The sequence below is a fragment of the Protobothrops mucrosquamatus genome, unplaced genomic scaffold (genome assembly GCF_001527695.2).
Source record: "Protobothrops mucrosquamatus isolate PMUCROS unplaced genomic scaffold, P.Mucros_1.0 scaffold2818, whole genome shotgun sequence".
In the NCBI taxonomy this organism is placed as follows: domain Eukaryota; kingdom Metazoa; phylum Chordata; class Lepidosauria; order Squamata; family Viperidae; genus Protobothrops; species Protobothrops mucrosquamatus.
Window position 1 is genome coordinate 107421 of NW_015388851.1, and position 23472 is coordinate 130892.

Sequence of the window (23472 nt, forward strand, 5' to 3'; positions counted from 1 at the left end):
AATCCATCTTCTCCATATTAATAAAAATTATTCATTCAAATAATACTTCAAGTAAGCCAAAATCTTTACCACTTCAGCAAAGTACAAAACTTTGAATCCCCAGTCTTCTCTATAATTTCATCAATCTACATCTATATAAAAAAAATCTTTTAAGCCCTTTTATAAAATTTACGTCTTCAAATACTTATCAAATATAGTAAGCACTTTAGTAATTCTTGTTCTGCAAAAAATTCCAGGTTTTTTGGGAGGGAACGAGGGTGATGAAAAAAAAAAAAAAGTCCCTGGTAATCACCATAATTGCAATTTTCTATTTCACTCTCGTAGATTTTTCCAACACCTGCTCTGGGTTAATTTGAAATATAATTGCCTTCCTTTCCTAATTTTTTTTAAAACATCTTATCTAAAACTGGAGTGCTTGTGACTTTTGCACTTCTTGATTGATATAAACGAGATCTTGTGTCACAACCTCTTTCAACCAGTGAATCCTAAAATTAAATGGTTTTGTTTCCCTATTAAAACTCTTCCCAGCTGCATTAATTCATTGCAGTGTTTAAATAGAAAAAAATTAATTCCCCCTTAATTTAATTTCTTCTTAACTGCCAAGGGCTTTCATTTAAGGTCTCTTTCTATTATTCTCACAGGAGGGATTAGCAAGACAATCGTTTTTTTGTTTGACACATTTCATTGAGTTGTGAAGCGGTTGAAGGCTCAGAATAGGCGTTCAATTTATATATTGGTGTCAAAAGTAAGATTTCAGTTTCACGGGAGATACTTCAAAGAAAACTTGAAAATTGTGAAGTTTTATGAATGAGTCTCACTGAAATGACTGAGAATTGGTACTTTTTGGCCTGGCCATTATATTTAGTATATTGATTCAGTCAAGGACCAGCAAAAATTTAATGAATCAAATAAGTACAATATAGGTAACTCTCAACTTATGACCACAAGGGAGTCCAGAATTTGTGTTGCTAAGTGAGAAATTTGTTAAGTGAATTTTGCCCTATTTTACGACCTTGTTGTTAAGTGAATCTCTGCAGTGGTTAAAATAAGTAACATAGTTGTTAAGTGAATCTAGTTTCCCTATTGACATTGCTTGTCAGAAGGTTGCAAAAGGGGATCACGCGACCCCGGGACACTGCGACCGTCATAAATGTGAGTCAGTTGTCAAGCATCTGAATGTAAATCACTTGACCATGGCGATGCTGCAACAGTCGTAAGTGTGAAAAAATGGTCATAAGTCACTTTTTTCCAGTGCTGTTGTAACTTCGAACAGTCACTAAGCGAACTGTTGTAAGTTGAGGACTACTTGTAATATAGCAACAACTAGCTAAGTAGTCTTTTGGTTCCACCCCCTGCTCAAGCAAGAGACCCTGTGTCCTTCCAGACAAATGATTGCCCAATCTCTTCTTTAAAACTCCAATGATGGGAGCAACCATAACTTCTGGAGGCAAGCCTCAAATTTCACTGAGGATCACTCAATGTCCCAATTATATTGAATTTGGACTGTTGCAGTTTGCATTGTGTAGCCTAGATTGTTCGGAAGATGCAGTTGGTCCATAAAATAGCAGCCTGAGGAACATCAGGTTTTGTGTGGTTTGCCCGTCTTGTTAGCTCTACCAAAGGAGCTACGCTGGTTATCTCCTGTAGTTCTAGATTGGAAATTAACCCAATATGACAAATCCAGTTCCCACTGGGATTGTCCCATCCCAATCAATCAATCAATCAATCAGAATAGAGCTGGAAGGGATCTTGGAGGTCTTTTAGTCCAACTCTCTGCTCAAGCAGGAGACCCAATACCAGGGGTAGGCAACCTTGGCTCTTTTATGACTCATGGACTTCAACTCCCAGAATTCCTGAGCCAGCATGGCTCAGCTTAGAAACCTCTCCCTTTCCCCTCAGTGTGGCTGGCTGAGGAATTCTGGGAGTTGAAGTCCACGAGTCATAAAAGAGCCCAGGTTGCCTACCCCTGCCCTATACCATTTCACATAGGTGGCTGTCCAATCTCTTCTTAAAACCTCCAGTGATGAAGCACCCACAACTTCTGAAGGCAACTTCTGTTCCACTGGTTGATTGTTTCTTACTGTCAGGAAGTGTCTCCTTCGTTCCAGGTTGCTTCTCTCCTTGATTAGTTTCCATCCATTGTTTCATGTCCTGCCTTCTGATGTTTTGAAAAATAGGTTGACCTCCTCTGAAGGTACAAACCTCCCCTCACCATTTTTAACCTCTTGATCCATTAGGGAGGGTCCTTCCTAAGCTTCTTCCTCCGACTGTTAAGCGACTGGGGGCTCCTGCCTCTCTTCTGATTGTTTCCTAGGCGCCATCTCTTCTCCTCTTTTCTCAAGGCCATTCACACCTTCCATGACAGACACTGGATGGATGTGTCCTTCCTTTCACCAGACTCCTGAGTTCAGTTCAAGGGAACTTACTTGCTCATGGTTCTTCTTTCATGTCAATCTCCCAGATTCTCAACCTTTCTGTTGCCCGTCAAGAGTTGTTGTTGTTGTTAATTGCAAAGTCGTGTCTGACCCATCGCGACCCCATGGACAATGTTCCTCCAGGCCTTCCTGTCCTCTACCATCTTCTGGAGTCCATTGAAGCTCACGCCTCCTGCTTCAATGACTCCATCCAACCACCTCATTCTCTGTCGTCCCCTTCTTCTCTTGCCCTCCATCTTTCCCAGCATTAGGCTCTTCTCTAGTGAGTCCTTCCTTCTCATTAGGTGGCCAAAGTACTTGAGTTTCAACTTCAGGATCTGGCCTTCTAAGGAGCAGTCAGGGTGGATCTCCTCTAGGACTGACCAGTTGGATCGCCTTGCAGTCCAGGGGACTTGCAGGAGTCTTCTCCAGCACCAGAGGTCAAAGGCCTCCATTCTTTGGCGCTCAGCCTTTCTTATGGTCCAACTTTCACAGCCACACATTGCAACTGGGAAAACCATGGCCTTGACTATACGCACTTTTGTTGGCAGGGTGATGTCTCTGCTTTTTAGTATAAGATAACAAGAGTAGCCCTTGTTATCTCTCTTATTTCCAGGAAACAACGTGATGCGAACCATTCATGGGGTGGGAGAGATGATGACTCAAATGGTCCTCAGCCGGGGGTCTATCTTTCCTGCCTCGTCACCCGATATTCCCCCAAGCGCCCACCGAAGCAAACAAGCCAACCTTGTGGACAGCGAAGACGTCACTGTGATGGACACCAAGTTAAAAATTATCGAGATTTTACAGGTAAAAAAAAACAAACCTACCCTAATACTTATTTTTGGGAGAAAAGGACGAAATGTAGCTTACTTAACCTTTCGGTCGGAAAAACAACAGTTTTGTATTCTCTTTTTTCCTTCTCCAGCCTTGTGAGTTAGGGAGATTTTCTGGAGCTAGAATGAGGGCAGATGAAGAAATGTAAGACAGAACAGAAAAGAACAGAAAAGAACAGAACAGACCAGAACAGAACAGAACAGAACAGAACAGAACAGAATAGAATAGAATAGAATAGAATAGAATATATGGAATAAATGGAACGGAACGGAACGGAACGGAACGGAACAGAACAGAACAGAACAGAACAGAACAGTGATGGCGAACCTTTTAGAGACTGAGTGCCCAAACTGCAACCCAAAATCCATTTATGCATCAGCGAGTGCCGGGTGGGGATGGCCGAGTAGAGTAGAGTAGAGTAGAGTAGAGTAGAGTAGAGTAGAGTAGAGTAGAGTAGAGTAGAGTAGAGTAGAGTAGAAAACAGGATAGAGTAGAATAGAAATAGACATAGTCCTTGACTTACATCCACAACTGAGCCCAACATTTCTGTTGCTAAATGAGACATTTGTTAAGTGAGTGTTGCCCCATTTTACAACCTTTCTTCTTATAGCTATGATGGGAGTCACTGCAGTTGTTTAAGTTAGCAACCCGGTTGTTAAGTGAATCTGGCTTCCCCATTGACTTTGCTTGGCAGAAAGTCACAAAAGGGGATTACCTGGCCCCGGGACACTGCGACCGTCATAAATATGAAGCGGTTTCCAAGCATGAGCTATAAATGTTTATTATTAGTGACAAATGCATTGTTTCATTTTAAAATATATTTTAATGTCACAGTAGCAACTTTGATTTGTTTCATGTTAAAATATATTTTAATGTCATAGTAGCAACGTTGATTTTTGTAAATAAGTGATCTTTGCGTGTGGATGAAAATTAGGCTCAAAAGTCTGTGTCGTACAGTTTATTCTTAGCGTTCGCCTTGACTATCGAATATCCTACCTGCTGTCTATTTACAAGAAGGAATTTGGGGAGAACAATGAAAACGTTGACAATTCCACAACGCCGCCGCCCGACTCACCAACTATCACCTCAGGTAAACCAGAATAAATCAAGGTAACCATGACTTCTTTCAAACGAGAGCCTTCCTCAAGGCATCTGTAGGAAGCCCAGCGACAAAAGCAGCATCACAGCGATGTGGTCCAAGGTCCGTCGTGATGTCACATGTAGGAATGAAAGCTTGTGATGCAACATGGCTTTTGTGGTTGTGACGCAGTCCTAGGCTGCATCAACAGAGGGACGGCATCAAGATGATGCGAAGGTGACAGTACAGGCAGTCCTTGACTTACAACGGCTCGTTTAGTGACCGTTCAAAGTTACAACGGCACCGGAAAAAGTGACTGATGACCGTTTTTCACACTTACGACCGCTGCAGCACCCCCAGGGTCACGTGATCAAAATTCAGACAGCTGGCAACTGACTCATATTTATGACCGTTGGCAGTGTCCCGGGGTCACGTGATCCCCTTTTGCGACCTTCCGAGAAGCAAAGTCAATGGGGAAGTCAGATTCAGTTAACAACCGTGTTGCTAACTTCCCAGCTGCAGTGATTCACTTAATAACTGTGGCAAGACAGGTTGTAAAATGGGGGCAAAAGTCACTTAATAAATGTCTCACTTGACAACATAAATTTTGGGCTCGGTTGTGGTCGTAAGTCCAGGACTGCCTGTACAGCTCTATATTGTATCAATGAGGTCACATTTGGAATCCGGCATCCAGTTTTGGTCGCCACGATGTAAAAAAGATGCTGAGACTCTAGAAAGAGTGCAGAGAAGAGCAACAAAGATGATCAGGGGACTGGAGGCTAAAATGTATAAAGAACGGTTGCAGGAATTGAGAATGTCTAGTCCAGGGGTAGGCAACCTCGTCTCTTTTATGACTCGTGGACTTCAACTCCCAGAATTCCTGAGCCCGCATGGGGGAACTATGGCCCCTTCATGACTCGTGGACTTCAACTCCCAGAATTCCTGAGCCAGCATGGGGGAAACTTTGGCCCCTTCATGACTCGTGGACTTCAACTCCCAGAATTCCTGAGCCCGCATGGGGGAAATATGGCCCCTTCATGACTCGTGGACGTCAACTCCCAGAATTCCTGAGCCAGCATGGGGGAACTATGGCCCCTTCATGACTCGTGGACTTCAACTCCCAGAATTCCTGAGCCAGCATGGGGGAAACTTTGGCCCCTTCATGACTCGTGGACTTCAACTCCCAGAATTCCTGAGCCCGCATGGGGGAACTATGGCCCCTTCATGACTTGTGGACTTCAACTCCCAGAATTCCTGAGCCAGCATGGCTCAGCTTGGAAACCTCTCCCTTTCCCCTCAGCATGGCTGACTCAGGAATTTTGGGAGTTGAAGTCCACGAGTCATAAAAGAGCCAAGGTTGCCTACCCCTGGTCTAGTCTAATGAAAATAAGGATTAGGAGTGACATGATAGCATCTTCCAATACTTGTCGAGCTGTCGCAGGGAAAAGGATGATATTTTTTATCTCCATAGCACTGGAGGCAGGACAGGAAGCATCTAGTGGATGTTGGGAGGAGATTCAACCTGGATCTGAGGAGATTCAACCTGGATCTAAGGAGGAATTTCCTGACAGTGGGAACAATTAATCAGTGGAACAGCTTGCCTCCCAGAGTTATGGGTGCTCCATCGCTGGAGCTTTTTAAGACAAGATTGGACAACCATTTGTCCGAGATGGTATAAAAACTCTTGTCTTCGGCAGAAAATTGGACTAGAAGACCTTCAAGGTCCCTTTCCAGGCTTATGATTCTATGATTTTATGTATCATTACTTGTGTGGTCCAAAAAATGCAAAGTACGTGTGAGTGAGCTTTCATTCTTGGGCAGTACGTTTAAGCAGCATTATTGTGTTGCGTGTGGAATGTGCCTAGCCCTTAAATTGAGATGGTAGGTATTATTTTGGGGGGCACTAAAGGGAATGTTGGGGGAACAAGTGATGTGTGAGTAGCCATGCCACTCAACAGCCATCACGTGTGAGTATCAACTCATAAAAATGTAGCCTGTGAATTGTAAGATTGGACAGCCACTTGTCTGAAATGGTATGGGGCAGGGGTAGGCAACCTTGGCTCTTTTATGACTCGTGGACTTCAACTCCCAGAATTCCTGAGCCAGCCACGCTGAGGGGAAAGGGAGAGGTTTCCAAGCTGAGCCATGCCGGCTCAGGAATTCTGGGAGTTGAAGTCCACGAGTCATAAAAAAGCCAAGGTTGCCTACCCCTGGTATAGGGCTTCCGGCCTGAGCAGGGGGTTGGACTAGAAGACCTCCAAGGTCCCTTCCAACTCACACCAGTTGCCGCTGATCAGTTCCTTTGAGCAAAAAAAAAACTAGGAAAGGAGGAGGATGGTTTTTGTAGTGTTGACTCTACGTCTTCTTCTATTGTAGCAGCTGTTCCTGATATAGATGAAATCGCTGCAGAAGCAGAAACCATGTTTGCTGGCAGGTAAGCCCATGTCTTCGGCCTGCTGTTTTTGCTTGACCAACTGCTTCCCACTCTCTCGCTCTAATACAGGGCTTTTCAATCAGTGGTACGGGTACCACCTGTGGTACCCTGGCACCTGGCAGGTGGTACGCGACCATCCTAGAAAAGTGGTAGCGGGGGAGGGGAATGAGCTGAACCGGTGGCAGCACCGCACAAGCCTGAGCGAGAGACGGCTGGAGCTGCAGGGCTGTCAGGGCTCAGCGGAAGCGCCAGGATCAGTGCCGCTTTCCAGCTGATCGGCACTTCTTCGGGACTGTCAGGGCTCAGTGGAAGCGCCAGGATCAGCGCCAGGCTCCAGCTGGAGCTCTGCACTGATCCTGCCACTTCTGCTGAGCCCAGAAGAAGCGCCGATCAGCTGGAATGTTGCAGCCTCTCCAGGGTCTTGTGATTTACATTCAGATGCTTGGCAACTGATTCATATTTATGACGGTCACAGTGTCCCAGGGTCATGTGAAGTGACCAAAACCTGCTGCAACCACCCAGTAGATGGGGGTGGGTTTTTTTGGTCATCACGTTTTTGACACCTTGCTGGTGGTACTTAGATGTTGCCATATCCTAAAAGTGGTACAATGGGTAAAAAGGTTGAAAAGCCCTGCTCTAATAGGCCTAATTAATACTTTTAATTCATCTTTATATTCCCTCTGGACAGCCTAACAATACACTCCCTATTCTCTGTGGTGGAATTCTTAATTTTCTGAACGTTTTGCAAAGTCCTAAGGACTTTTAGTAAGCACTGATCGGCAGCACTGATGATGTTACCTAATTGGGTCGTGAAATGTCTGCAAGAAAACTAGCAAGCTCAGAGAGCACCAAGGACCCCTCATTTCAACCCTGAGCTACAAACAGATGGATTTCCTGGTTTTTCCTTATTCCTTGTTTCGACAAGAATCTCTTCGTCCACTTTTGAGTGAGGCCCAAATGATCCTCCTGACAGAATAAACGAACCCTCTCTTCAGAATGCCCCATCGAAAGAGGCTTAACGTCGCGTGCGTTGCTATCACTAGATTCTCTCTTTTTACGCAGGAAGGAAAAGAACGCCGTGCAACTGGACGACGAAGGGGGCAGGACGTTTCTGCGAGTCCTGATTCATCTTATAATGCACGATTACCCTCCTTTGCTCTCAGGAGCCCTGCAACTCTTGTTTAAGCACTTCAGTCAGAGAGCAGAAGTGCTCCAAGCATTTAAGCAGGTACATCCCACCAGAATGTTGGTTTAAAGCAGACATGTCAAACACAAGGCCCGGGGCCCGGATGCGGCCCGCGAAGTGGTTTCATGTGGCCCGCAAAGCCATCCTGGAAACAGTGAGGGAACGGCCCCCGCTGCCTTGGCCCTGGCCCAGGCTAGCCGAGAGTCAATGTACAATTTTGTGGTGGCCATCTATGCTGAAACACATTCAGTCTTAGCTCCACAAGGCCGTCCGGAAACAGCGAGGAAGCAGCCCCTGCCGTATCGCCCCCGCCCCCTGGGTGCATGCTGGGGAGGTGTCCCCCTTTGTGAGGAATGAAGAAGTGGACCATGGCTTGGCGCTTGCCCCGGTCCCACCCCCTTCTGCCAGAGACCCTCAGATCTGTCCCACTCCTGCCCAGGCCCCCACAGGCACCCTTGATGCGAACGATGTAGAGTTGGCCATGCCCACCCAGTAGGCCACACCCACTCCATCCACGCCCACCCAGTAGGCCGCACCCACCCTGGCCACACACCCCGTCCCCCCCGAGGGCAACCGCAATGCTGATGCGACCCTCAATGAAATTGAGTTTGTCACCCCTGGTTTAAAGGGAGAGGGGAAATTTCTCCCAATCGTGTCCAACTTTAGGAGGTGGTCCTCGTCTCCGTTTCTTAGCCGAGGGACCCAGCATTGTCCAAAGACATTTTCCGTAGTCATGCGGCTGGCATGACTAAACACCGACGTGCGTGAAACGCTATTACGAAGTGGTACCTATTTATCTACTTGCACTTGCATGCTTTCAAATTGCTAAAATGGGCAGGAGCTGGAGCAACGAATGGGAGCTCACCCTATTGTGTGCGCTCGGGACTTGAACCCAGTCTGTCAGTTTTCCATCTGACAAGCTCAGCGTCTTAAACGCCGAGCCACCGTGCCCCCCCCCCCCAAATGTTGGGTTAGCACACTGCATCAACCTATCCTTCAGCTGTTACAGGAGATAAATGTCTGCAAGCATGCTTTATGGTGATACTATAAGAGTTGTGCATTTTCTTTCCATGGTGAGTCAAAACTGCTGTTTTGGGTCAGGTTAGATGTTCCTTTTCTGTGGAGAAAAAAATAGAGCATTATAATATTCCCATTTTGAATGCGATTTCTTCCGAATCTGTATAAGCATTTGTCTACGACAAGTAACACAGTCTTCAACAGTCAAGGAACACTTTCACTGTATAGGTCAAGGGTAGATAACCTTGGCTCTTTTATGACTCGTGGACTTCAACTCCCAGAATTCCTGAGCCAGCCATGCTGAGGGGAAAGGGAGAGCTTTCCAAGCTGAGCCATGCTGGCTCTGGAATTCTGGGAGCTGAAGTCCACGAGTCATAAAAGAGCCAAGGTTCCCCTCCCCTGCCTATATCAGGGGTCTTCAAACATGGCCCCTTCATGACTCGTGGACTTCAACTCCCAGAATTCCTGAGCCAGCATGGCTCAGCTTGGAAACCTCTCCCTTTCCCCTCAGCGTGGCTGGCTCAGGAATTCTGGGAGTTGAAGTCTACGAGTCATAAAAGAGCCAAGGTTGTCTATCCCTGGTATAGGTAGTCCTTGACTTACAACAGTTCATTTAGTGACCGTTCAAAGTTACAACGGCATTGAAAAAAGTGACTTATGACCGTTTTTCACACGACCATTGCAGCATTCCCCCATGGTCAGGTGATCAGGTGATCAAAATTGGCAACTGACTCATATTTATGTAATGTCCCGGGATCATGTGATCCCCTTTTGCAACCTTCTAACCCGCAAAGGCAGGGGGGAAAACAGATCCACTTAGCAACCCTGTTACTAACTTAACAACTGAAGTGATTTACTTAACAACTGTGGCAAGAAAGGTTGTAAAATGGGGCAAAATTCACTTAAGAAATGTTTCACTTAGCAAGTGAAATGTTGCTCAATTGTGGTCGTAAGCCAAGGACTATTTTACATCGATTTCTATTGAACCTCAGGGCTGATATAGATATTAAGTTTCAAAACTGGAGTGACCCCAACTTAGTTAATAATTTTAGTAAGCCAAGAGCCTCTCAGTCAATTTTGCCTATGATAACAATACAGAGACTGAGGGTGAAAATCTTTTGAAGATGCTGGAAGCCTCTTGTCAGAAAATGAATAATGTACATGTGATTACAGTTACATGCACACACTTACACATTCCCTGGAAAATATTTCCAAATGTTCAAGAAGAGATTTGGATGCTTATCAGCAAATGAATACAAGGAAAACAGCCTAGAATTTCTTTACTCACCAAAAGCAGGAGAAGAAAACAAAATACTGTTTTTTATTTTGTTATGCTTATCAGTGTCCAAAAATGTAAAAGAGTGTGGCTATGAAATCATTTGTGCTTTATTTATTTTTCCAGATGTGTAAAAAGTAATTTTTTCCGAGCGTTTTTCAAAAGCGCCGTTTGCTAACACGACATCACAAGCAGATGAACAGACCTTTGGGGTAAAATGTCTTACGTTTGATGCAGTTAAGCTTTTGCTGAATTCTGAATATTTTACAGGTCCAATTGCTGGTGTCTAACCAAGACGTGGACAGTTACAAGCAAATTAAAGCTGACCTTGACCAGCTAAGGCTGACTGTGGAAAAATCAGAACTTTGGGTCCAAAAAAGCAGTAATTATGAAAATGGTGTATTGGGTGAAAATCAAACAAAAGGAAGCGATGAACCTATAGAAGTGAGTTTTTTTTAGCTTTGATCCTCTACATCACTTCCTACTTTCATTTTCCTAGGCTTTGACAGTTTTGCAAGCTTTGTTATGTTTTTGTTATTATTATTATTATCTTACATTTATTATAACTACCATTCTAGACAAATTCCTTCTCTTCTTTTCTTTTCTTTTCTCTTCTCTTCTCTTCTCTTCTCTTCTCTTCTCTTCTCTTCTCTTCTCTTCTTTTCTCTGACTAACAACAGTTCACAAAGACATATAAAATAAAACCTGAGATGCAAATACAGCCTCAGTTAATAATCATAGCACAAGTAACTGCTTTACGTGACAACAATTTAAATTTTGCTTTTTGACTCTTCCTTGAAATTACAGGATTCAAGCATGTTAAGTCCAGTCCAGGATGGGAGTAAGAAACCTCAGATCGATACCAATAAGAGTAACAACTATAATATAGTTATGGAGGTATGTTGAAATATTACAGTAAAGTTGTACATTTTTTAGTAAAATGAAAACAGACGAGGAGACCCAAACTCACTGGTAGCCTCACACTGCAGTGAACAAGGACATATGTTCAGTTTCGCAGTTACTAAGATTGTTGGCTGAGCAGGTACAAAATAGCCAGGGCAACATTTGACGCCTGGGAAGTCAACAGGAGTGCTGTTTTACCACCGGCTGATCAAGTACTCAGGAGCTGAGGACTTGGCAGCACAAGGAAACAACAGCCAATTGCTGGCCCTCAACACACCAATCAACCAATAGGAAGGCACTACATAAATACAGCTCACAGAATAGCCCGAAGCTCATGTTTTACTGGCTGCCGGTGGCCTTCCGGGTGCGCTTCAAGGTGTTAGTAACAACTTTTAAAGCGCTCCATGGCAATGGACCTAGGTATTTGCAAGACCACCTCCTACCAAACACCTCCCTTCGGCCAGTCCGCTCCCACAGAGAGGGCCTCCTTAGAGTGCCGTCGGCCAGACAATGCCGTCTGGCGACCCCCAGGGGGAGAGCCTTCTCTGTGGCAGCTCCTGCCCTCTGGAATGACCTACCGACCTACGTACAGTTGCGGACCTGCGCCTTTTTCGCCGAGCCCTGAAGGCCCATCTATTCCGTGCGGCCGGCCTGGCGTAGCTTGATTATGTTTCAGTGTGGGGGGGGTTTACGGGTGTGTTTTTAGAACAGGCCCGTTATTTAATTCGATTTTAAAACAAACTATTTATTACCGTGGTTTTTAGTATCGCCTGTTCACCGCCCTGAGTCCTGCAAGGGAGATAGGGCGGTATATAAATTTAATAAATAAATAAATAAATAAATGTTTTAGTAGAGAGAAGTTCCCTGAAGTTGGGCTCCAGCACGGGTCTGAAAGCTCGGAAGATTAAACCTCTGGTCCTGGTGACCGACCAGATTGGATCTTATCCCAGGTCATGTATATTTACCTTCATTTATGGAAAAAAAGAAAGATGTCCAGTATGTGTTACTTTTTAATCCACAGATTTTGATCCGATTACGGGGGCTCTGCATTCAAAATAAAAAATGTCGAAATCAGCAACAGCGCTTGCTTAAAAATATGGGCGCCCACAGCGTTGTGTTGGATCTTCTTCAAATCCCCTACGAGAAGGTGAGGGTGGGGTATATTTGGCAGTTGTAATTCATGCAAACAATTAAATTATGATAATCGAGGGAGGTTATTTTCACTTTCAAATTCTTGCCTTCATGACAAAAATCGAAATGTGGGGTTTTCAGTTTGGGGCTGTTAATGGACATGGATTAGCTGGACATCTGCAGATAATCCTCGACTTACAACCATAATTGAGCCTAAAGTATCCGTTGCTAAGCAAAACAGTAGTTAAGTGAATTTTGCCCCATTTTGCGACCTTCCGTGCCACAGTTGTTAAGTGAATCACTGGAGTCGTTAAATTAGTAACCCGGTTGTTAAGTGAATCTGGCTTCCCCTTTGATTTTGCTTGTCGGAAAGTCGCAAAAGGGGATCACGTGACCCCAGGACACGGCAACCGTCATAAGTACATGCCAGTTGCCAAGTGTCTGAATTTTGATCACGTGATGGCGGGATGCCTGAATGACTGTAAATGTGAAAAATGGTCATAAGTCCCTTTTTTTTCAGTGCCGTTGTAATTTTAAACACTCACTAAACAAACGGTTGTAAATTGTGGACTGCTCGCAGACAAAAGATTTGCAGAGTGGTGAAATGAATTACTAAGACACTGGCTTGGTTTTTTTATTTTGCAGAAATGAAATGAAATTTTCTCAAGTTGCTCATTATTTTAGAAATGTGTCTTTCATCTAGCATACAAGATGAAATGTAAAGTTGTTTTGTCAGTGTGTTATGTTATGGCTATCATGTTGGTTGAGTTTTTTTGTGTTCTTTCATCTAGTGAGCTTGCAAAACGTAATAAAATTAAAGTAATGGTGCAAAGAGTTGACTGGTCACCCAGAAAGCGATGTAAAATAATATTATTAAGTGAACAAGGCTACAGTTATAAAGAAATTAGAAGGAAAATGGGTGGAAACTTAACCAAAGGTGGCATTTCTACTGTACACTTTTCCCAAAAGATTTCCACAATTTTGGCCACTACTGTGGTTGTAATAGTGTTTTATTTAGAACTATTTTAATAACTATGATCTTGATTATTTTTGGACTCAATTTATTAATGTTTGACATACATGCACACATACCTACATGAATGAAATACTTAGTTTATTCAATATCTTGTTTGTGTCTGGTCTCAGGGGTGTAATAAATCTGAATTGACCATGCACGCAAATCAAACAAACATGGATTGTTTACACTTGACTCTACCAGTGTTGACTGACTAACAAACATGTAATGTGTTAAGAGTCCACCTCTACCAATATTAACATCTAACTTTTTTTGCTTTTGTTGGTTCATCTCACAATTGAAATGACTGCGACTGAAGACTGACCAAAAGATGAATGAAATTATGACCTTAGCTCACCTCTTTCTTCAGAACTTCTGTCGTGGCAACCCTCAGAATCAAATCCTTCTTCATAAACACCTCAACCTATTCTTAACCCCTGGGGTGAGTGTTTAATTATGGACGAATTTCTCACTGGAAGGGACGGTATTTGTGTCCCAAAAGATTGCATGATTCTGCACATGAAAATTCAAGGCTATGAAAGGGCCTTGGTGCTCTCTGAGCTTGGCTGATTTCTTGAAGTTGTTTCATTACCATACTAGGTAACATCATCAGTACTAACGCAGTGCTGCACTGATGATGTTATCTAGTTTGGGTAATGAAACGTCTGCAAGAAAACAACCAAGCTCAGAAAGTACCAAGGATCCCACAGCCCCCCNCCTCCTCCTCCTCCTCCTCCTCCTCCTCCTCCTCCTCCTCTCCACAAGCCCCCCTCTAGCAGTGGTGATGTTATCTAGTTTGGGTAATGAAACATTTGCAAGAAAACAACCAAGCTCAGAGAGCACCAAGGACCCCTTGTTTCAATCCTGAGCTACAAATATTCTCCTTTATTGGCATTCGGGGCTATTTTTTCTTATTTGAAAGATTAGGATAGAACAGTAGGTCTCCTTTCTTAACTCCTACTTGGAGATGTTGTCCCACCGCTGTGACGATTCTCTACTGATCAGTTTCGATTCAACCTCTTCAAGGCCCGAATTTAGTCTGATTCAAAATATGGAGAATTTTAAACAAGACTAAATTCTGGCCGTGAAGAATAAAATGCAACAGAGAGAGAGAGAGAAGTTATTCGACGTGGGATTAGCGTTCTTCCTGTTAGTCAATGTTACGTGTAAATTACTACTCACATTATCGTGCAATCTTTTTTTTCTTCTCCATTTTTAAAATTAGCTTCTGGAGGCTGAAACCATGAGGCACATATTCACCAACAATTACCATCTGTGCAATGAGATTAGCGAGCGGGCGGTGCAGCATTTTGTCCACTGCATAGAAACGCACGGCCGCCATGTTGAATATCTGCGTTTTTTGCACACCATTGTCAAGGCCGATGGGAAATACGTCAAGAAGTGCCAGGATATGGTTATGACAGAGGTAGGTTAAGGGAGAATAGCTTGACTCCCTCTTCTTTGTGGCAGCCCCTGAGATATTGGAACACTGCTATCATGTCCCCCTCATCCTTCTCTTCATTAGACTAGACATACCCAATTCCAGCAACCGTTCCTTATATGTTTTAGCCTCCAGTCCCCTAATCATCTTTGTTGCTCTTCTCTGTACTCTTTCTAGAATCTCAACATCTTTTTTACATCATGGTGACCAAAACTGGATGCAGTATTCCAAGTGTGGCCTTACCTAGGCCTTGTAAAGTGGTATTAACACTTCATGTGATCTTGATTCTATCCTTCTGTTGATGCAGCCCAGCACTGTGTTGGCTTTTTTGATAGCTGCAGCACATGACTGGCTCATGTTTAAGCGATTGTCCACTAGGACACCAAGATCCTTTTCACAGTTACTACTATTGAGCAAGGGACTACCTATACTATACCTGTGCATTTGGTTTTTCTTGCCTAAATGTAGAACCTTAGTTTTTTCACCATCGAATTTCATTTTGTTAGATAGCACCCAATGTTCAAGTCTGTCAAGATCCTCCTGTATCTTAAGCCTATCTTCTGGAGTGTTGGCTATTCCGGCCATCTTGGTGCCGTCTGCAAATTTGATGAATTCCCCATCTATCCCCTCAGATTTTTAAGAAGAGATTGGACGGCCATCTGTCTGTATTAGTATGGGGTCTGTCTGCTGCTTGAGCAGGGGATTGAACTAGGACAGTGGTGGCGAACCTATGGCACGGGTGCCAGAGGCGGCACTCAGAGCCCTTTCTGTGGGCACGTGCGCCGTCGCCCCAGTCCTAGGCCTTCAGCTGGAGGCCTTTTTGCTTTAGGCCTCCACTGCCGTGTGCAAAAAAAAAAAAAAGGTTCAATCAATCAGTCAATTTCAACTTCTCGCAGGGGAAAAAAAAAATTGGAATTGATTGATTGAACTTTTTAGTCCCACCCAAAGCCACGCCCACCCAATGAGCCACACCCCCCAATTGGCCACACCCAGCTTTGGTTACCACCAAAGCCACGCCCACCCAATGAGCCACACACCCCAATTGGCCACACCCAGCCAATGGGCCACACCCACCTGGCACCCGACGATGCATAAGTGGGTTTTGGGTTGCAGTTTGGGCACTCGGTCTCTAAAAGGTTCGCCATCACTGAACTAGGAGACCTCTAAAGTCCCTTCCATCTCCGTTATTCTGTTACTCTGGATGAGAAATAATTCCAGGTCTCCTTGCAGCTGGTCAACGGAGGTGAAGATGTCTTGGTATTCTACAATGACAGAGCGTCTTTCCCAGCCCTCCTTCAAATGATGTGCTCGGAGCGAGACCGCGTAGACGAGAGTGGACCTCTGGTTTACCACATCACCCTGGTGGAGCTGCTGGCAGCCTGCACAGAAGGCAAAAACGTCTACACCGAGATCAAATGCAATTCTCTCCTTCCCTTGGATGACATCGTGCGAGTGGTGACGCACGATGACTGCATACCTGAGGTAGGTTGAGCGCGGCTGCGATGTTCTTGAAATCAGGTGGCCTTTTGATATCGGACGTTGCTGAGGTAACCCGAGTTTTATCTAAGCCCGCCTTTAGACTACAAAAACAAAAGTAATAAACTTTTGAAAAGGAAGCATAGAAATTATTTATTTATTATTGTGGTTTTTAGTATCGCCTGTTCACCGCCCTGAGTCCCGTAAGGGAGATAGGGCGGTATATAAATTTAATAAATAAATAAATAAATAAATAAATAAAACAAACAAAAATGAATAAGAAGACGAATCTTGATTGCACGTTGAGCAGTCGTGCCAAAAATAGGCCGCCTGCTCTGTGTTATAGCAGTTACAGCAGAAGAGTTAAATCAAGAAAATAATGATAGCACTTAGCAATAGCAATTGCACTTAGACTTATATACCGCTTCACAGTGCTTTACAGCCCTCTCTAAGCGGTTTACAGAGTTAGCATGTTGCCCCCAACAATCTGGATCCTCATTTTACCTCAGAAGGATGGAACGCTGAGTCAGCCTTGAGCCCTGTCAGGATCGAACTGCTGGCAGTGGGCAGAGTTAGCCTGCAATACTACACTCTAACCACTGCGCCACCAGGACTTAGATAGCAATAGCACTTAGACTTATATACCGCTTCACAGTGCTTTACAGCCCTCTCTAAGTGGTTTACAGAGTTAGCATGTTGCCCCCAACAATCTGGATCCTCATTTTACCTCAGAAGGATGGAACGCTGAGTCAGCCTTGAGCCCTGTCAGGATCGAACTGCTGGCAGTGAGCAGAGTCAGCCTGCAATGCTGCATTCTAACCACTGCGCCCCCACAGCTAGAATAGAAATAGAAAGAAATAGAAATAGACTTATATACCACTTCACAGTGCTTTACAACCCTCTCTAAGCAGTTTACAATGACAGCATATTGCCCACAACAATCTGGGTCCTCATTTCAGGATGGAAGGCTGAGTCAACCTTGAGCCAGGCAGGATCGAACTGCTGGCAGTGAGCAGAGTTAGCCTGCAATACTGCATTCTAACCACTGGGCCACCACGGAACCTTAATTAAGCCATTAATTAAAGCAATGAAACTGATCTCCCCTAAAATGGTAACATGGTTTGGAAACCAGGGTAGGAAAAGTCACGAAAAACAATGGTTTGCCATTTAAATGAAGATGGTATATCAGTGGTTCTCAATCTTTTCTTCACCATGGACCCCCTTTAAATACCTTTTGTGGCCATGGACCATGGCCATGGATCACCAAGACTTAACTCAATATATAAATCATAACATGTCTTCAAGCTGTCACAGATTCCCTGTGATGGCATTGCGGCCCCCGAGGGGTCCGCGGACCACAGTTTGAGAACTACTGTGGTATGTCATTCTTCGTCCTTACTAATTGCACCCATCTTTAATAATCCTGTTATTATTAGGGAGTCGTAGTGGCACAGTGGTTACAATGCAGTATTGCAGGCTAACTCTGCCGACTGCCAGGAGTTCGATCCTGACCAGCTCAAGGTTGACTCAGCCTTCCATCCTTCCGAGGTTGGTAAAACGAGGACTCAGATTGTTGGGGAGGAGGCAATAGGTTGATTCTGTAAACTGCTTAGCGAGGACTGTAAAGTGGTACATAAGTCTAAGTGCTATTGCTATGGCTATTACTGAAAAGAAGACAAATTATTATCCCCAAGTAATAAACTTTTGAAAAGGAAGCATTGCCTTAGATTCTGTATCTGTAGTACAAAACTTTGCTGAATGGTTGCGATATATCTATCGGTGGGAAAATCCGGTGGCCGTGCTTCTGTTTTGCATCAACGAAAATTTCTTTGAACTTCCAGATCAAGATTGCATATGTCAACTTTGTCAATCACTGCTACGTGGACACTGAAGTGGAAATGAAGGAAATCTACACCAGCAACCACATCTGGAAGCTGTTTGAGAATTTTCTGGTTGACATGGCAAGGGTAAGCCTTTGGATGTCTTTCAGAAATCTGATTAAGTGGGGGTTTTTTGTTTTTTTGTTTTTTAAAAAACTTACCTTGCTATCTAGCTAAATAGAAAGAGAACTTTCTTTGGAATTGAAGTCCACACATCTTTAAAGATGCGGAGGTTGGAAAACACTAGAATTAAGTCATGCAAGTATTCTTCAAACCAAGAACTGAACTTGATATTAAGAATGATTTTAAAATAGATGTATGTATGTATGTATGTATGTATGTATGTATGTATGTATGTATGTATGTATGTATGTATGGATAGATAGATAGATAGATAGATAGATAGATAGATAGATAGATAGATAGATAGATAGACAGACAGACAGATAGACAGATAGACAGATAGACAGATAGATGAGAGAGATGGATGTAAATAGATGATAGACAGACAGACAGACAGATATAGATGATAGATAGGGAGATAGATAGGGAGATAGATAGATAGACAGACAGACAGACAGACAGACAGACACATATAGATGATATAGAGATAGATAGATAGGGATAGAGAGACAGAGATATAGATAGAGAGATGAGATAGAGATGGAGATAGATAGAGATGGAGATAGAGATGGAGATAGATAGATAGAGAGATAGAGAGATAGAGAGATAGAGAGATAGAGAGATGAGAGATAGAGATGGAGATAGATAGACAGACAGACAGATATAGATGATAGGGAGATAGATAAATAGGGATAGAGAGACAGAGATATAGACAGAGATATAGACAGATAGATAGACAGACAGACAGATAGACAGACAGATATAGATGATAGATAGGGATAGCGAGACAGAGATAGATAGGTAGGTAGGTAGGTAGGTAGGTAGGTAGGTAGGTAGATAGATAGATAGATAGATAGATAGATAGATAGATAGATAGATAGATAGATAGATAGATAGATAGATAGATATAAAGATGGAGGGAGGGAAAGCTTTGCATTCTTTAAGCTCTTAAAAAAGAAAAATAGGAAAACTCTTAGAATTCTACTGACTATTGTCATGTCTGCTGCACTATGTTTCTGACTTAAAACCTGATGAACGAATGGAGTGTTTGTATCTTTTTTGATTCTTCATATCGTCACTTTTTCCACAAATAGGTTTGTAACACCAGTACAGACAGAAAACATGCCGATTTATCTCTGGAAAAATATGTCACCGAGCCAGTAATGAGTATAGTCAGCGGCTTTTTCAGTTCTCCGTTTTCAGACAACAGCACAAGCCTCCAGGTAAGAAGTGGGTGACAGAGACAATTAGCTGTGATGCCACATTACAGAAGCATTTGTGCCAAGTCGTGTTTATGTAACGTTTAACTAAAACTTCCCTCAGAAAAATGCTTTTTCAATATGAAGGAATAGCTCAAAGGCCACACACCACAATACATTTAGAGCCCTTCTGCATTTTGTGGTGCCTGGAGTACTTACAACAGTTATGCTTATAACAGTTATAAGTACTGCACAGTGTTTTGTACAGTACTTATAACTGCTGTGTAGAAGATGGGTAGTCCTTGACTTATATCCATTCATTTAGTGACCGTTCAAAGGCACTAAAAAATGTGACTTATGACCGTTTCTCACAGTTAAGATTTTTGTAGCCTCTGCATGATCACGTAATCAAAATTCAGATGCTTGGCAATTGGTTCATACTTACGACCGTTGCTGTGTTGTACCAAGGTCAGAGGCTCACCTTTTGTCGAGCAAAGTCAATAGGGAAGCCAGATTCACTTAACAACCGGGTTACTCACTTAAGAACTGCTTAAAAAACTGTGGCAAGAAAGGTCGTACAATGAGGCAAAACTCAACAAACGTCTCATTTAACCACAGACATTTTCGGCGCGATTGTGGTTGTAAGTGGAGGACTGCCTGTAGGCGTCTTTTACCAAAAAGCTTTAAAAAAAAAAAAAACCAAGCTTGCATATCTTAATTCCTGATCCGGAATTCCTGGCACAAAGCTCTAATGCAGCGGTTCTCAACCTATGGGTCGCGACCCCATTTGGGGTCGATTGACCATTTCACGGGGGTCGCCAAGCAAGGCTGTCTGCCATTTTTTCCCCCTTTTCCGGCGGGTGCCTTACCTCCCTTGAGCTGGGCCAGCTGGTGGTCGGCCTGCTCCGTCTCTGCCGCTTGCCAGCTACGCCTTGGCCGGCGCAGGGGGCGGAACCACGCATGCGTGGCGCTCCCGGGCAGGGAAAGTCCTCGACTTACGACCTGCTGGGTAGTCCTCGACTTACGACCGGTTTAGTCCTCAACTTACGACCGGTTTAGTCCTCGACTTACGACCGGTTTAGTTCTCGACTTACGACCGGTTGGGGGTCGCGGCATTAAAAAGGTTGAGAACCACTGCTCTAATGGAAAAAAATTAAAACAAGTTGCCACCCTTGGTTGTGTTAAAAGGCAGTTCAGTAAATGCCACTTGAAAAGGACGTACACGAAAATCCTTTGTAAATATAGAGGAATACTTACAAGTGTTAAATAAATTGTAACACACATATTTGTGTCTCATTTCCTGAACGGGCAAATGTTCTGCTGTGGAAATGAATGTGTTCCTTGTGTTGCTTCCTTTAGACACACCAGCCTGTTTTCATCCAGCTGCTGCAATCTGCCTTCAGAATTTACAACTGTACTTGGCCAAACCCAGCTCAGAAGTCTTCAGTGGAATCTTGCATCAAAACATTAGCTGAAGTCGGTGGGTACTTGCAAGTGTTCTTTTTAATTCTTCCTTTCAGGAATCGGGTGGAATCTTCATTAAACTAGTTTAATGAAGAGAAGGAAGAGGGGGGACATGATAGCAGTGCTCCAGTATCTCAAGGGTTGCCACAAAGAAGAGGGAGTCAAGCTAGTCTCCAAAGCACCTGAAGGCAGAACAAGAAGCAATGGATGGAAATTAATCAAGGAGAGAAGCAACCTAGAACTAAGGAGAAACTTCCTGACAGTTAGAACAATTAACCAGTGGAACAACCTGCCTCCAGAAGCTGTGAATGCTCCAACACTGGAAGTTTTTAAGAAGAAGTTTGTAGAACATGTTAATCAGGCTCAAGCAACTATACCTTGCATTGCATTGCATTGATTGACTGATTGACCAGTGGAACGACTTGCCTCCAGAAGTTATGGGTGCTCCAACACTGGACGTTTTTAAGAAGAGAAATGTCTGAAATGGTATAGGGTTTCCTGCCTGAGCAGGGGATTGGACTAGATGACCTCCAACTTCTCTCCCAACACCATCATCCTTATTATTATTATTATTATTATTATTATTATTATTATTATTATTATTATTATTATTATTAATTATTTTAATGAAATTAGCTTCCTGGAAATCAGTCTCTGGGAATGTTGTACGAGATCCATTAAAAAGTAAAAGATGACAATCTCTGCAGGAAAAAAAACCCCACAATATACTTGGTGTAACATCTCTGCTATAGGTAGTTCTCGACTTACCACCACAGTTGAATCCCATGTTGCTAAGTGGGACATTAGTTAAGTGAGCTTTGCCCCCTTTTATTGCTTGCTGCATTTTTTTAACTCAGGGGTCTTCAAACTTGGCCCTTTTATGACTTGTGGACTTCAACTCCCAGAATTCCTCAGCCAGCATGCCTGGCTGAGGAATTCTGGGAGTTGAAGTCCACAAGTCATGAAGGGGCCATAGTTCCCCCATGCTGGCTGAGGAATTCTGGGAGTTGAAGTCCACAAGTCATAAAAGGCCCAAGTTTGAAGACCCTCGGTTTAAGTGAATCACTGCAGATATTAAGTTAATAACATGGTCGTTAAATGAATCTGTCTTCCCCATTGACTTTGCTTGTCAGAAGGTCGCAAAAGGGGATCAGGTGACCCCGGGACGCCGTGGCCGTCATAAATATGAGTCAGTGGCCATGCATCTGAACTTTGATCAGGTGACCACGGGGATGCTGCAAACGGTCGTAAGTGTGAAAAACAGTCATACAGTATGTCCTTTTGTTCAGTGCCATTGTAATTTTGAACGGTCACTAAATGGACGGTTGTAAGTCGAGGACTGCTTTTATTACATATCTGCAAGTGATGCTGCCTCTGGATCCTCTGCAGTCTTTTGTTAGGACCGTTTTACGCACAAGGTCACTGGATAATGAATTTAAATTTTATTAGATGAACGGTGACCTGTCCTGCTATTTTTATGTGGGTTCTGAACCGTAACTCGAGCTGAAGAAAAATGGATTGAGTCAGGATGATCATATTATTTTCCTGTGGACTTTTGTGCTGGCTGGTTTGTGTTTTTTAATCTTTACTATCGTAAACTCTCCGGAGTTTTGGGAGCTGGGGGAGATACATAAATATGTGTTATAAATAAAATAAACACTCCTGTTAATCGTATCATATGCTGCTATGTTTCTGGGCAGGGAAATGAGTTGTTGTTTTTTTCTATATTGCTGAGGGAAATTTTTTTTGCTTTTCACCAAGACTTAATGCTGCTGTATTTTGTAGCAAAACTGCACAAAGGTTTGTCCTTGTGCGATGTGTCTTGTGAAACCATAGATCATTTTTTGCCTTATACTGTATTACATAATGGTGTAATGTGATGAATAGCGTAACAACAGACCTTGAAAGGGACCTTGGAGGTCTTTTAATCCAGCCCCCTGCTCAGGCAGGAGACCCTATAGCAGGGGGTAGGCAACCTTGGCTCTTTTATGACTCGTGGACTTCAACTCCCAGAATTCCTGAGCCAGCATGGCTCAGCTTGGAAACCTCTCCCTTTCCCCTCAGCATGGCTGGCTCAGGAATTCTGGGAGTTGTAGTCCACGAGTCATAAAAGAGCCAAGGTTGCCTACCCCTGCCCTATAGTACACCATTCCAGACAAGTGGCTGTCCAGTCTCTTCTTAAAAGCCTCCAGTGATGGAGCCACCCACAACTTCTGGTGGCAAGCCGTTCCACTGGTTAATTGTTCTCCCTGTCAGGAAGTTTCTCCTTAACTCCAGGAATTGCTTCTCTCCTTGACCAGTTTCCATCCGTTGCTTCTTGTCCTGCCTTCAGGCGCATTGGAGAAGAGGTTGAGGGAGGTGTCATCTCATTAAATGTCTCTCAATATCGTTGGAAGGCATGACGTCACATGACTGAACCGACTTAATGGCAGCAGAGCTGGCAGTCCCAGTTGCTCCCATTAAGTGACTCCCTCGCACACGCAGAGTCCTGCGGTCACCTGATCGCCATTTGTCAACTTCTGCCGGCTTCCCCTTTGCCTTTGCTTGCTGGAAGCCAGCAGCGAAGGTCACACGGGACAGTTAGGTGACTGAGGGACG

General features: G+C 43.7%; 1 protein-coding gene across 1 annotated transcript in view; it reads left to right on the forward strand.

Moving 5' to 3' along the window:
* The window catches only part of ITPR2 (inositol 1,4,5-trisphosphate receptor type 2), a gene marked incomplete at both ends in the record, with an annotated part of 125169 nt that overhangs the window by 57841 nt on the left and 43856 nt on the right, over nt 1–23472 (forward strand). Inside the window, 13 exons of the mRNA XM_029286076.1 lie at nt 3031–3224; nt 4209–4341; nt 6706–6763; nt 7826–7991; nt 10513–10686; nt 11050–11139; nt 12167–12292; nt 13611–13733; nt 14517–14717; nt 15963–16214; nt 18050–18175; nt 19306–19434; nt 20770–20890. Of these exons, the coding sequence (XP_029141909.1) occupies nt 3031–3224; nt 4209–4341; nt 6706–6763; nt 7826–7991; nt 10513–10686; nt 11050–11139; nt 12167–12292; nt 13611–13733; nt 14517–14717; nt 15963–16214; nt 18050–18175; nt 19306–19434; nt 20770–20890 (1893 nt within the window). The remainder of the gene's footprint in view (nt 1–3030; nt 3225–4208; nt 4342–6705; nt 6764–7825; nt 7992–10512; nt 10687–11049; nt 11140–12166; nt 12293–13610; nt 13734–14516; nt 14718–15962; nt 16215–18049; nt 18176–19305; nt 19435–20769; nt 20891–23472) is intronic.